Source organism: Psammomys obesus, unplaced genomic scaffold (assembly GCF_907164565.1).
Source record: "Psammomys obesus unplaced genomic scaffold, mPsaObe1.curated_primary_1811, whole genome shotgun sequence".
NCBI classification, from domain to species: domain Eukaryota; kingdom Metazoa; phylum Chordata; class Mammalia; order Rodentia; family Muridae; genus Psammomys; species Psammomys obesus.
This window is the reverse complement of record NW_026585797.1, coordinates 2,612,539-2,627,771: the sequence shown is the minus strand read 5'-3', so window position 1 is coordinate 2,627,771 and position 15,233 is coordinate 2,612,539. Positions and strand designations below refer to the sequence as shown.

At 37.8% G+C, this 15,233-nt stretch overlaps 1 protein-coding gene across 1 annotated transcript; it reads right to left on the bottom strand.

Moving 5' to 3' along the window:
* Window positions 1–5,146: 5,146 nt before the first annotated feature.
* Window positions 5,147–6,017, bottom strand: LOC129670765 (spindlin-1-like). The gene is given in 1 exon segment (XM_055599399.1): window positions 5,147–6,017. A coding segment is annotated over 1 exon segment (714 nt). The 5' UTR covers window positions 5,952–6,017; the 3' UTR covers window positions 5,147–5,237.
* Between the last annotated feature and the right edge of the window lie 9,216 nt (window positions 6,018–15,233).

The window sequence follows — 15,233 nt, the reverse complement described above, 5'->3', positions numbered from 1 at the left end:
AGATCTTCATGTCTCTGTGCCCAAAAAGCTGGGATTAAAGGCAAGTTCCACCATACCTGGTGATACGAGGTTTTCTAATACAATAAGTCATTTGTATGCACATCTTAACTTCTTGATTCTGTATTTTATAGTCTATGACATTTTATACTTTAATTTTATTAATGTCTTCATATAGGGTTTTGTAGATAATGTTCCTCCAAGTAAGATTGTTTCTGCCTATGCTGACAGAGTTAGATCATAGCTGCTTCCTATCTGTTCTCCTTTGTTCGAATATATCCTTAACATTTTTGTACAAAGCATATCAGGAAGTAAGAACCTCTCATGAACACATACCTCTGTTCTACTTTCCCATTTCAGTGTTTGAATAAAGAATTCTATTTCTGAAACCATGTTTTCTCAGTACACAGTGCTTTAAATTTTCATGTACATAGACTGACTATTATTTTGTTTTATATCTTCTTCCATGTTTACATTTAGTAAATACTTCTTCTTTCCTCAAACAGATAAGAAGTCACCTCAATTTCCTCTGATTTCATTTTCAGATTTATTCTGCTTTGTGATGCAAACTGCAATTTTAAGATAAAAGTTCATTTTGCTTGTAGACACATTTCTTTATATCTTTTAGTGACTAATTGAACGCATTACACTAATTTATCTGTGATGAATCCTCCTACGTATCTTAGCAGGTCCATCTATATCTAAATATCAACAATATTAATATTGTACTTATTAATGCCAGCAGCAAATTATGCAATTTACTAGTTTCCTAATATGATTTAAATTTCTGAAGACAAGTCTTTCAGTGTGTATTTTATCGCTATCATTGCTTGTAGTAAGATATTTCTAGCCATGTGTTTCAGCACACACCTATAATCCCAGCACTCATGGGTATGGAAGGGGGGATTATAAGCTGGAGGACAGTTGAGCTCTATAGTGACACATTGTCTGAACATACCAGAGGGTGGAACACTTGTCTTCAAGTACACAGCCCCAGCTTTGATCTACAGCGTCACAAAGGGCATATTTATTTGTTTATATACGATTATGCATCAATAAAAATAAAAGCAAAAGCATCCTTTGAATGTGCAGTGCCTTGTTTCCATTTCTGTATATATAGAATCATAAAAGATATTGTACATTTGCATAAAACTTTCTGTAAATATACATTAACCATTCATAAATGGTTCAATATTGATGGACATTTAAATCAAGTCTCATTTTATTAGATATCATTAGAATGGATCACTTTTTTTTTGTGAGGTTATTTAAATCAATGCTAATTCCATAAGTAAAATTTCATCATATGCTTGATTTATAATTCAAATATTTTTGTGTCCATTTATTAATTTTGCATAAAAGTTATTGATATTTTATTTAAATCCAAATTATGTTATTTTTTATTATTATATTGCTGTAAATATAAAACAAGAAAATTACTTCTGATAGGTAACATATTGTCTTTATCAGTTTGTAGCTGCTTTACTATCACTGAATATGAGTCATATACACTTTTTGAAAATTATAAAATTTGCTATATAACTCTAGCTAATAAAAATCACACATGAACATTAAAAAGACTCAAAGGTTATACAGCTCAACTTATACCACATTTGCTAATTATATGCTATTTTAAATTTTAAATTAAATATTTGGGTTATTTTCTATTCCTTTTTCTTTTAGTTTCATTTTCATTTGTTTACAACACAAGAAGCATTTATATTTTAAACTCAATTTTATGTCTTAATTCCTTCTAACCAAATTTAAATTAGAAGATATTTGAAACTAATGAGCTGTTTAATTTTCATTTGTGTTTTCTTAAAGAAATTTGAGCCATTCAATGTTCATGTTTCTTTAGTAATTAATTTTTCAGGAATACAGTAGTTTTCAAATGTTTTTTTTTTCTTTTCTTTTCTTTTCTTTTTGCACATAAAGGGTTTATTTTGAATGTTTTAAGGAAGGATAGAGTTACATCATAATTATAAAAATTACTTACAGAATTAACAGAGTTGTACTGTGTATACTTCTAAATGCAGAGAACAGGAAACTGTCTACACGTTGTATAAAATAAAATTAAAAATGAATTCAAGCTCAAAAAATGAGGTCATTTATCTAGTTTTAAATGTGAACACGAAGACCTCTGAACTCTACTCAATCATTCGAAATGCACCAATGATGGAGAATACAGAGAGCGCAGCATTCCCAAGGAACACAGACATTTCAACCATAATTATTGTCTTGAGTGTTTTCCTGTGTAATCTTTGGAGGACTTTTGATCCCTTAGACAATCAGCGTTAAGTGTTTTCAGGCACTACAACTTGTGACGATCACAAAAGTTTTCTTTCTAATGGGTCTACCGTGCTCAGAGATTCAGGCCCAAAGCACTTCGGGGTTTGGCACATAAAACAAGACTAGAAAAGAAATCTGGCTTAGAAGCAACTGTGATCTTTAGAGCGTGCACAGTCCCTTCGAATGCTGCATGACATATACAACTGGAATCACCTTCTGTCGGCGCTACGACTGCTTCACCAGTGCGTCTTTACCCTACAACCACTAAACAGCACAGTAAGCAAATATACAGGAAACCAAAAGCAAATTGAAAGAAATAAAGAAAGAACCTAAATCTCTTTAACATGCAATTTTAGTTAGTTACATTGAACATTCTACTTAGAAGAGAGCATGCAAAAATGGATGGTCTGCTTTAAGGTTCTTCTCTGAAGTTTACGTGGCAGCCTGACGTCACACACGCACGCACACACGATACGATACTAGAGCAGGTAAGTGAGGAAGGCCAATAAATTTTATACACAGATTCATGTCTTGTGTTGCCACAAGCCCCATGGTAATTTTGGAAATTAATGCTGAACTCCTAAATGAGGAGTCAACATTCAGATACCAGAACAATGCAAGCAATGCATGCAGATCTGAACCGTGAGCCTAAGGGAAGCCCAAGGTGGCAGGCTCAGGACAAGAGTCAGTCACCATTAAGGGTGGTGGAAGTCACCAAAAGAAAAGAGTAGGGCGAGGGTGGGAAAACAATTAAGATGCAAACGAACAAATAAAAACCTTCCCTTCCCTTCCCTCAGCCTTCCGTAAAGGCAATAAATGGAATAGTGATCAAGGTCATCATCGCCATCATGTTGCATTCCTCCAGGCCGGGAGTTCATGGGTAGCCAAAGTAACCTGGGTTGCTTGCAGAAAACCACAATGCAAGTCATCAGATAATGGCAGACATGTTTCAATTGATCCAGCCCTTGGGACATTTCTAAAGGAATTTTACTGTCCAGTCACTGTGCCATGCTCTGCACTGTCGGTGTATGCAGGACACACCTACCTACTTGTGCCACTGATGTCAGTCACATGGGCTCTGAGGTTTACATGCAGATCAACACCTGCTGACATACACTGGAAGCACCAAAGACTGGGGTATATCACACTACACTGAGAAGCTTGTCCCTGGGTGCCTATGAGAAAACAGCGAGCACAGGGTGATTGCAGCCAGGGACAGAACTGAGGTACTGTGTTCACATGGTGAGCAGTTGTGACCATTCAGAAGTGTAAGGCGTTCACCATGTGCCTTAAGCCACAGAATGATTTCTTGCATCAGGAAGAGCCCCAACAAGGTAAGCACACCTACACTTGGCCAAGTCTATGGGGTTTGCTTGACAATATCCAAATTTGCCCAGCCACAAAAAGGATTTCCAACCTCAACAAGACTGGTCCCAGCTGACAAGTTACCAGGGTTCTTCCAAAACAAAGTGAGAGCAAGCAGATGTTTGGCTAGTCACCAACCACATTTTCAGTTCTATCTTAGCTTCATACAACCTTCCAGGAACAAACCATTTGAATGTACTGTATGGTGAAGAGATGCTATCCACCCATAACCAGCATGGATGACTGAGCCTTCCACAGTGACACATCACAGACATGCAGAGCCCATCAGGGCCACGGAGGAATGAACCTGCATGAATAGTACACCTGGAGCAGGAGTAGGCACTGCCACAACAGGATCAAGGCAGGAAGCCATATTTGTCCAACATTTTCTGTGGGGGAAAAGCCAGGAATTGTGGGAACAGGTAAGGAAGGGGAGAAGAGGCCTTCTGACCATAATAGTGTATCAACAATAACAGTAACAAAAATTAAAAGTCCCAGAGAACTTAATAGAAGGCAACAATGCCATATTTAAAACTTACATTTCAATACAAATGTACTGTTCTTGCAGGAATTTACCACATATAAAAACCACTGATGTGTTGTTACCTTTTATATCCATGTACTAACATTCTGATGACCACTGTGTACAAATGGACCAATGTGCCATTGCCATCTAAAAGCACATCTATACTATTTGTGTGAACCAAGGCCCTGGGCTTTATTTTAAAAGTACTTATGACTAAAGAGTAAACAACAACAAAAAACAAACAACAATAACAAAAATCACAGAAAACAAAGCTTAGACTAGAAGGCAGCCTTTTACCCAGATTCTCAACAGTTTTCTAAATTCTACTGTGGGTTGTTGACTGTTTATGGCTAATTTGTACCTGGACTCTTAGCTAAAAGCCTCCAGACTGAAATGGTACTCTGAAATTCTGACTTCTGAAACAACCTAATGTCCCTGTGTGCTTCCTGTGCCCAATATTAATTTTAAACAAAGAGCAGGCATATTATAAATATGACTGACTTGGGTCAAGCACTCCTGCTGAACTGGAGAAAACATTATCACCCCCCACCCCAATCCATAAGGAAAGGAGTGCCAGTGGTGAGCGCCTGTGTGTGTGTATAATATATACGTAGGCACACAGATGCAGATCTAGACAGGTAGCTATATAGATACAGAATCTCTCAAAAAAGGCAGTAACAAAAATAACAAACTATGCTTGCATTGTGGCAGCAGAATAAGACAGTGTCAGAGTGAAGGGGAAAATGGTTACAACCTATGCAGATTTAAATGATTATGATAGTAGCTTAACTTTTACCACCTTGCTTATAACCCCCAACAGACAGCCTTCTTGTAAGAGGGAGGATCCCCTCACACAGATGCTTTGAAGAGGAACGACTCCCTCAGATGCCTTGTGTTCGAATCAGTCTGCACTATGCAGAACAACACCAGCTCTGCTGGTGGAGATTGTGGGTTCGCAGGGATATCTAAGCTTTCATTAAACTGGAAAGCAATCAAGTCTTTATGTCTACAAATTATACATTTAATAGTTCCACAAATTTGGCAAAGTTTGTGATGACATCTAGGATGTTTTCACCAAATCGTAGACGTAAATATGGAAGTCATCATCAAACTTGATGAAATAGACAGAAGGTTTGGCCTCTACTTGATGGATGACCATGCCAGTCCTTTTCGAGCCATCTTCTTTGGCATATTCCACTTGCTTGCCTACCAGGCTGTCCACAACTTCATCTGGCTCCCTCTCTGCTGGAGGCGAATCATTGGAATCGGGCATGATGCGGAGGTCGCCTTCTTTGTAATCATCTAGCAGCTGGTACATGTACAAGACAGAGTCTTTCTCATAGGTGATCTAAAACCATGTGTTCATGACAGGTGCCCGTGCCAAGACCATCCCCCTCCACTCATCCTTAGATCCATCCTCTGTTTCAAACATGTGCTCCACTGCTTTGCCAATCATTGTGTCCGCTAAGTGTGCATCACTGATCCGAGATGTTGCAACTCTATCAGGGAGAACTTCAAGTGCAGACACTCTTTCATCTTTATTAGGTTCTAGTCCATAAACACAGTCAAATCCGTCATACTTTATAAGATACAGGGAAGGATTCACAGGCACCTGGTCCAAGACAGTCCCCTTCCACTGGGTGACAAGGTCGTTGCCCTCTCTCCATCCATGCTGGATCCTGCATCTTACGATGTTTCGCCGGGGCTGGGACACAGGTTTGCTTGTTCCCACACTGGTCTGATGTTTTTTGTGAAATGTCCTCTTCTTCATCATGTTTGCAGACACTCCAGTATGGCCTGTGATCCCAACACTGGGGTCAGAGGCAGGAGGATCAACATGTTCAAGACCCTGCATCAGCTCTGGACCGCTGGTCAGGTGTCTTCCCGAATGGGGTCTTCATTCATCTGTGTTTATGTGAGCAGCAGAGCTGCTGGACTAGGGTGAAAATCCAATATTCTCAGATAGGAAGCTTCCCACAGGTTAGTGTTCTTGTTAATCCACCATTCAGGTGTCTTCGTTTACAAGTTCAGAGAAAAGCCATGGAATTCCAAGCACTCTGTCGGCCCCCGAGGCTGCCCACGGGGCCGCTGTGGCTCGCTCTCGTGCTCCCCGCCAGCCCAGCAGGAGCCAGATGGCGCCTCCCCCCCCCCGCCCCCCCCCCCGGCCCCCCCCCCCCCCCCCCCCCCCCCCCCCGGCCGCCATGGCGCACTCTTTTCTTTTCTTAAAGGACTATTCATAATCTCTTCCTGTACTTGGGCTCAATTCTTTTCTAATAACAATTTAATTCTGGTTTGAAATAATAATACTACATTATTTTCTTACAATACTATTATTATTATCAATTGTCATGCTATTTCTCTCGTAGCAACATGTTGATTAGGACATTTAAAGCCTAAATTCTCTGTTGGCATGCAAGGTGTGCTTTCTTCCTTAGTTTTTGTTACATTTTCATATGCAATTACTTGGTTTCTTGGTTTTTAGGAGCAGAGATTGGGGCCCTCATTTTTCCTGAGTCATGTACTTAGTGAGACTTCCATCAAGGTAATGTCCAGGCTCCAGAACATTAATCTAACCCTTAATATTTGATTTCAGTTGCTGATATTGTCAGAATAGATCATTATACCAAGAACGTGAAAAGCAAGGGATAAGTGAGCCAACTTAAAATTCAAGTTTTCCAGTTTTGTACTTCTGTCAATATTAGTGCATAGTAGTGTATGCCAGACAACATCAATACCTACTATCTATTGATATGTTGCAGAGGAGTATAACAAATACCACAGAAAACCTAACTTTAGCTTATACAGTTAATCACTTATTTCTCTTAAAGTTTCACATAAGACTCTTTGCTTAATTTGATAAAATAATCTTAAAATATTAGCCTAGTAGTCACACTTTCTTCTTGTCAGTGTGTGTATATACATAGATGCATTCACAAACTTCTTAATGTTGGCTTAGCCATCCCTACATTACAGAAGGAATTGTAACCAGTTTGTTTCTAATATACATAATTCTCATTTATGCAATCATGTATTAATATCTAACTCACATCTGTCTTAAGATGCTAACATTCCTATCTATGGTGAGGGGCACTAGAGGCAAAGGAGAGTTCCCTGAGAAATGATAGGAAAGCCAGAGAGTGATTATTGAAATAGTAACAACAGAGGAAAGATTAGGACCCAGGTGCCGAGAAAAAAACACAAAAGTCCATTTAGTGGACTCCCAGCCTAGAGTCTCTCCCATCCCAAAGGGATGAAGCTGTTACATTTGTTATCCCTGATGACTGGGCTTCTGTTTCCCCTGGAAGTCAATTCTTTGTCCATCCCAGGGGATTTGCTTAGGATCTCAGAAACAACCTAGAGCACCTCTGTTACAGTTTCAAGAAAGGGAAGGGATCTTTAGCTGCCTGTATCATGAACTCAGTTGACTGCTCTCTGATCACTCACGCTTGATGATGTAGCCTTGCCAGGCCATGGAGGAAGAGAATCCAAACAGTTCTCATGAGATTTAACAAGCTGATGGCAACAGTGAAGAGCTCTCTCTTTCAGTGGACTAGGGGAAGAGGTTGAGGGAAAAATGGAGGGAGTATGGGAAAGGGGGAATTGAAGGAGGGGCTTCAATTGGGATATATAATGAATAAATTGTGAAGAAAAAAATTAAAAAATAAAAAAGAATATCTGTTTAATTTTAATATGATACTTCTTAAGGTATTCACACTAGTTATCACATTTTTAAAACCATGTATGTAGATGCATTCACATACTTCCTAATGTTTGCTTAAGCATTCCAACATTATAGAAAAATATTGTAACCAGTGTTATGTTCTATAAACTCTTTAAAAAAAGAAGGTGACTTAGTATACATGATTATTACATTTGTAATCATTTATTAATATCTACCTCAGTTATTCAAGATGCTAACATGCATGTGAATGAGTAACATTTACCAGTGTGTCTCCCACATGGTAAACAATGGACAAATCACTGAAGCTTCAGCTATGCCTCATGAAGTTGACCTTCTATTGCTCAGAGGTGAACATGAGGCATGTTAAAAGGTAAAGTTACAGTGTAATATGTCACGAAATGCAATTGGTTGATTTAGCTATGAAGTGACTGGGACAGGGCAGTACAGCCTCAGTACAGTCATTGGAAGGCCCCCTTCCCTCTTTCCCGGCTCCCCCCTCTCCTGCCCCTCTCCTTCAGAAAAAGGGACCCCCATACCTACCCATGCCAGCACATCAAGTCTTATTAGGACTAATATATCCTCTACCTCAGTGGCCTGGCTAGGCAGCCCCACTAGGCAAAAGTGATGGAAAAGCATGTAAGAGAGTTCTTGTCAGAGACAGCACCCTCTCCCTTTGTTAGGGAACCCATATAAAGACCAAGGTGTCCATCATGTATATATGTGTTAGGGGCCTAAGTCCAATCCATACATGGTCTTGGCTGGTGTTTCAGTCTCCACAAGCCTCACTAGGACCAGGTTAGTTGGCTCTGGTGGTCTTTGCATGTGAAGATCCTATTCCCTCCTGCTCCTTCTATCCTTCCTCACACTCTTCCACAAGGCTCCTTACTCCCTGTCCAATGTTTGGCTGTAAGTCTCAGTATCTGTTTAGAGCTGCTGCTGGGTGAAGCCTCTCAACAGACAGCTATGCTAAGCTCCTGTCTGCAGACATATTAGAGTGTCGTTAATTGCACTATGGGTTGACACTCCCGTGGTGTGGCCAGGCAATGTTGGACACTCTCTCAATTTCTGTGCTATAAATTTTGGGTCGAAGTTTTTTTAGGTGGGTTGCTGTTCCCCTCCCTTCACTTGGAGTCCTATCTGGTTAGAGGACTAGAAGAGAGAGAACAGGATAGGAGAGAGAATGCTGAGGGAAATGAGGGTGGAGATCTGATGTGGGCAAAGAGGAGGAGGTGGGTAAGGAGGACAGAGGGTATACAGAGCACAGAGAAATCATGGCCTGGGGCATCTCTAAGACAGGCTGGGGACTGACCATAGCATAGGCTCCTGGGAGGATATGGGGTGACTCTAGTGGTGACACTTACTAGTGGGACATGAAGACAGAACAATAAATACTTTCACAAACAATGTCATAGGCAAAGGCCCTCAACTATCATAGTGGGATGTGCTTTCCTACGTAACTGTAGGTTTTCATTTTAACACAAAGTTCCAAAGGAAATTTAAGATTTTCTGTCTCTGAGACATGCTTCAGTTTTTGTTAGATCATCTTTGGCTGGTGGAGGGAGCATTGTCAACGCAAATGGAAATTTTCATTTAGAGAATGTATGTATATTTACACCCAGACTTACAGTATTAGAGGTATTTTTATGTATTAACCCTTATAATATATTTAGACACTCTTACTGTTATTTTAACCTCTCTCTCCTTAATTTGTATTTATCTTCCACCCACATTTTCTATTTGAAAGCACCTCTTTTCCCATTTCCTTAATTGAGTCACTATACTCTACTATTCCATTCTCATTGATCCTCCCAGTCCTCTGAACCAGTCAATGGTCCTGTTTTAATTTCCTGGTTTCTGCAGTCACTCCAGGATAAGTACTTTCATCTGAAGACTTGGAGTAGGAGACTCAGAAAGAGTGTACAGGTGAGTCTGTCTTACTTGGTATAGGATACCTTATATAATAGGAACTTCTCTAGTTCTATGAATTTTCCTCAGGTTCACTATTTCATTTTTCTTTAGACTCTGGCAGAATATATATGGTATGTGTTATCACATATTCATCATTTCGTCATTGATTGAAAGTTAGAATACTTTTTTATTTTTTCAAAATATGGTAATTATACCATCTCCCCTGCCTCATATCCCTTGAAATCAAAGGACCTAGCTAATTTTGCATTGGTGTTTCTTTGATAATTTCTTTAATAATTTCTAGTTAACTTCTAGGTTATTTGTCTTCTCCTAAAGTCACTTATTTAAATTAAATATGATTTTTCTTTATTTTATTCAGTTTCAAATTATTTCTATCATATAAGGAATATATTATATAAGGAATATATATTATGATTTTTTTATATCATCAGGGCTAGGAGCAGTTTTTATCTATTTATAGTGATATGTTCACTCATTCATTTCAATTTAAATTTATTGAGCCTGCACCTGTCCCATTAGCACTGTAAGTATAATGTATTGCATAGAACACATGAAAAAAATAACTTGTAACTACAAATATACAAACTCAGCCACAGACTGGTAAATAAAAATGACCATCTAACCTGTTGGTTTCATATACATATTCCTTATGGTTTCTCATAGTAAATCTAAAACTGAAGATTTAGAAAATATTTTATTTACTCTATACATATTGATTCTGAGGACAATCACATCATATTTTAAGTTTTAAAGTGGGACAAATATAGAACCCAAACCACTGAACCAATGTCCTCAAGTATTAAACTGGAAAAGAAGGATCAGTGCTTTCTCTGTTACATCTTTCTGTTAATAGTTGTGAAAGGGAGAACATTCTGATGCCTCTTTTTGCATTGCTGTCTTGATTTTCAGTTTTTCAATTTTAGCAGAGGGGCTCATAAATAAACATGTCCACAGCTCTAGTTGGAAGTGACAGTTTATTCCTACTATTTTGATGGATTGTACAAGATATCCACAGTTCTTGTCTCTGACTAAACATCCATGCGTGGACTGTAAAATTAACCATAACATGGCAGGATGCCAAAGATTTTGGAACTGCTTCCTCTTTGTGATGCTCGGTGTCAAGTGAAACTTTTACTTTAGTAACAATAATTTTTAAAAACTGCATTTGGGGATTTGTCACTGTAGCCAGTGTGTATGCTGCCCTTCTGTGAACCCAGCTTGCTTAAATACAATATCACATGTGCTTAGGTGTTGTTAGGTTCTGTTTAATTAGATTGAATCATTTTGGGTGCTTTTCATGGTACCCTGTGACAGTTTTCATACATTGCTGATGACTTTTGTGTCTCTGTACACAGGGCTGCACCATCAAAGACTGGAACCCTACCGTGGCACTGCCCTTCCGAGATCCACAGCTGCTCTGTGCTCTGAGAACCCTAATGACAGGGCAAATGGAAGGCAAAGCAAAGCTACCCATAGATCACTTGTGCCCAACACTCGAGATGTCACACTTGTTCAAATGTTTACTCTTTTTTTCATTCTTCTTCCAACTGAGCTCTTTCAACTTACTGGAAAGAGGCTGGCGCTTGTTGAGATCTGAAGGTCATGAATTCTGTTGCACTGTCAGACTTCATGGATGTGGTTAGCAGATGACTATGATGGCTGTGTTCTTTGTGTATAGGGTCACAGATCATTAAACATCACTTCCATTAGCATCTGCCTCTGTCTTTCAACAATAACATATGTGAGTGAACGGAATGTCTTAACAGAGAAAAGGTAACACATTTATTAGCCTCACGCTATAGGCGTATATGCGTACATAAATTCAGACTTTTTTTTTCCTATACTAGATTATTATCATAATAAAATTTCCTCTTTTATTTTCACCTTTTAATTGAATTGGTAATTAGAAATAATAAAATCTAGTTTTTCTGAATTCTATCACTGATGCCTTGCTGGAAGACCTTTTTCTTTTCCCATGTTTTATTGCATACTCTTCATTGGAAGTCATCAACTGTTGCATCATTTCCCTCCTAGTTTCAATGCCTCTAATATGTTCTAGTGTCCCTGTGTCATACAGGTTTATTAAATACATGTTTTTTGCTCTTATCAAAATTTTGTTCAAAATTCTAGGGTTTTTTTTGCATAAAATGTCAAATTCTTTAGTTTGATCTAAAGTTTTTTATTTTTATTAATTATAGTTTATTCATTTTGTATCCCAGCTGTAACCTCCTCCCTCTCCCAACCCCACCACCCCTCCCTCTTCTTCTCCTATGCCCTTCCCCCAGTCCAATGATAAAGGACGTCCTCCTCCTCTTCTGTCTGACCCTAGTTTATCAGGTTTCATCAAGACTGACTGACTTGGTGTTTCTCCGTGGACTTGTAAGGTTGCTCCCCCTCAGGTGGAGGTGATAAAAAAGCCAGCCCATGAGTTCATGTCAGAGACGGTCCCTGTTCCTATTATTGGGGAACCCTCTTGGACACTGAACTGTCATGCGCTACATCTGTGCCATGAGGATACATCTGTGCATCTATCTTCATGCATGGTCCTTGTTTGAAGTCTCAGTCTCAGAATAGACCCCTTTGCCCATAATTTTTGGTTCTGTTGCTCTCCTAGTGAAGCTCCTGTTACCTCCAGGTCTTTCTATCTCTCCCTTCTTTCATAAGATTTCCTGCACTCTGCCCAAAGTTTGGCTATTAATCTCAGGATAAGTTTTGATACCCTACTGGTCTTTCAGAGGCCCTCTGTGATAGGCTCCTGTTCTGTTCCTTGTTTTCTACGAGCTTAAATGTACCTTTCAATTACTTGTCACTAGTTCCTACCACATTGTCTTCTTTAGCTAAGTCAATCCCATTATGTGGAAAAGTGTTGCATAGTCAATTGTTAGGGTATGGAATTTAACAGAATTGTGCATTTAACAGCACTTTCAATTCCTAAGGGAGGGAAGAGAAATATCTCTATTGATAACAATTTTAAAACAGTGAGGAAACCAATTGAAGAAGACATTGGAGGAGGAAATGACATCCTGTATTCATGAATTGGCAGAATTAATATTGTTAAATGACTATACTACCAAATGTAATTACTATCAAATTTCCAATAAAATTCATCATGTAATTAGAAAAAAACAATTTCATGTGGAAACATACAAACACATACACACACACAAATAGTACAGACACTCCTGAGAAAAAGGATCCACTCTGGAATTATCATATTACATGATTAAAAATATATCATAGGGCTATAATATTTTAAAAGCAATATATTGTAATAAAACAATGTATGTACACGAAATGGATTAAGATAGAGAATGAAAAATAAAACCCACACAATGATACCCATCTGACTAATTTTTATTTTTTACAAAATATTTAAAATTTAAGTCTCTTTGAGGACAAAGCTGGTATAAATAGGCTCAAATTGTCCTATTAACTTTTTTACTTAGCTCCAGCTCTTCATGTAAGTTATACACATATTGCTTCTTGCCTTATTAATGTTTGTGTTTATTTTTGACAATTTCAATGCTGAAAATTTGATTTCTTGTAGTTTTGCATTCTAATTGTGTGCACTCATTACAAACTTGTTTTAAACTTTCTTCTTTTCATATAACCTATCATGTAAGAGAAATCCCTTTTTATATCCTACAATTCTTTGATCACAATGGCAAACTACCTATTTTACAGGGTGTTTATATAGATTTAGTAATTATTTTGTCTACCTATAGATTTCTGAGTCAATACTAAAACTCTAAGAACTATATCTTTGTTACTGTATTATCTAAATGAGCGTCTTGTGTGAATTTTCATTAATAGACTGAAGTTAACATTATTTTTACCAGAGTCAAATAAAAATTACTAGAGAATAATAATTTCAAATTAGCTAAGACTATTTTCTGGCTAATGTGTTACATCATTTAAATACTTGTTGAATGGAATGATAACATCAGATTACTAACCCACACTATTTTGTTTAAAGAACCTGGTCCTTTTCATGTCTTTGCATTCGTTCATGGTATCATTCTCATTTTATAGATGATGACAACAATGAAGCCCAGGCCAACATGTGAAGTACCCTGGTGTGGACAGCAGCCGAGGTGATAGGATTATAAGATAGCATTTTTTTCCTCACTTTTCTGTTTTCCTCTTGGGATATAATATAGACTGAGAGGCAATTGATTTATCCATGTTGCTTTGGTACTGCAAAATAAATAAATACTGTATGCCCCAAGCATTTAACTGTTTTGGTTCAGCTTAGCTTTACATTTAGGCTGTTTTATTTGATATATACTATTGCTGTCTTTTAGTCATAGATTAAATAGACCTCCTCCTGACTACTTCAAAATCTGCCCACAACTTGAAGTAGGGATGTTCAGCCATATGTTTGTTGTCTACTGCACAAAAAAAGTTAGAGATGAAGACTCAAGTGTTTATTGGTGCTGAGTTGAGCCTTGAGTGTTAGGTGGAATTTTGTTTTAAATGAAATGTGTAAGTACCTGTCTGCTACTATCACAATGCGCTACTTCTCAATAGTCAAAATATACAAAGACTAAGTGAATGTGAAGAATTATTAACAAATTACAACATATAAGATTTTATGTTCATCAAAATAGCATTCTGCCTGTCATACATTAGTATGAGAACATCTGTGAAAGCACTTTGTATGTGAACATAGACCTCATTAGAAATACTTTACCAATCTGTACAAATCCCCTAACCTTCCCATTTGTATAGTTGGGATATCCAAACTATGAAGCTCTCACATATGTATCCTATGTGAAGCAAATCCCACCAGGGGTGAGTTCATTATCAATGGCAGTTATAAATCAAATACAAACCAGAAAATCTGATTATGTATTCACCAAAGGTAAACAGCAATTTTTCAGAGATAGAGGGTAAGCTATTTTCTTTAGAAAGTCACATCAAATTGGAGAGATGATGATTAACAAAATGTTAATTGCCAAACGTGGTAATTGAAAATGTGATAATTGACATATAATTTTGGTTATTAGTACATCACTCACTGTTTTTAATATTTGTATGTCCTTCTTGTGAGAATACCAAGTGTATAGGACAGAACACTAACACACTTGATCTAGTTGAAATCAAGGACGTGGAATTAATTGGCACCTACTAGCATTTCCTGATCAGCCTTTACCTTTACAAACTTCTCACCATGTTAACTGTCTCTTTAAAATTTTATTGTAGGCCTAGAGAGATGACTTCAAGGGTCAAAGCAGTTACCACTCCTCTTTAACACCTCCCACTGTGGAAGGAAAGAACTAATCTTTAAAGATGTCCTCTGTAACACATGCACTATGGAAAATACACAAGTACACCCACACACCACACACACACACACACACACAGAGAGAGAGAGAGAATACTAAAATAAAATAAAGATTGAAAAATTATTTTCACATTTACATTTAAAATAGTAGCATTTGA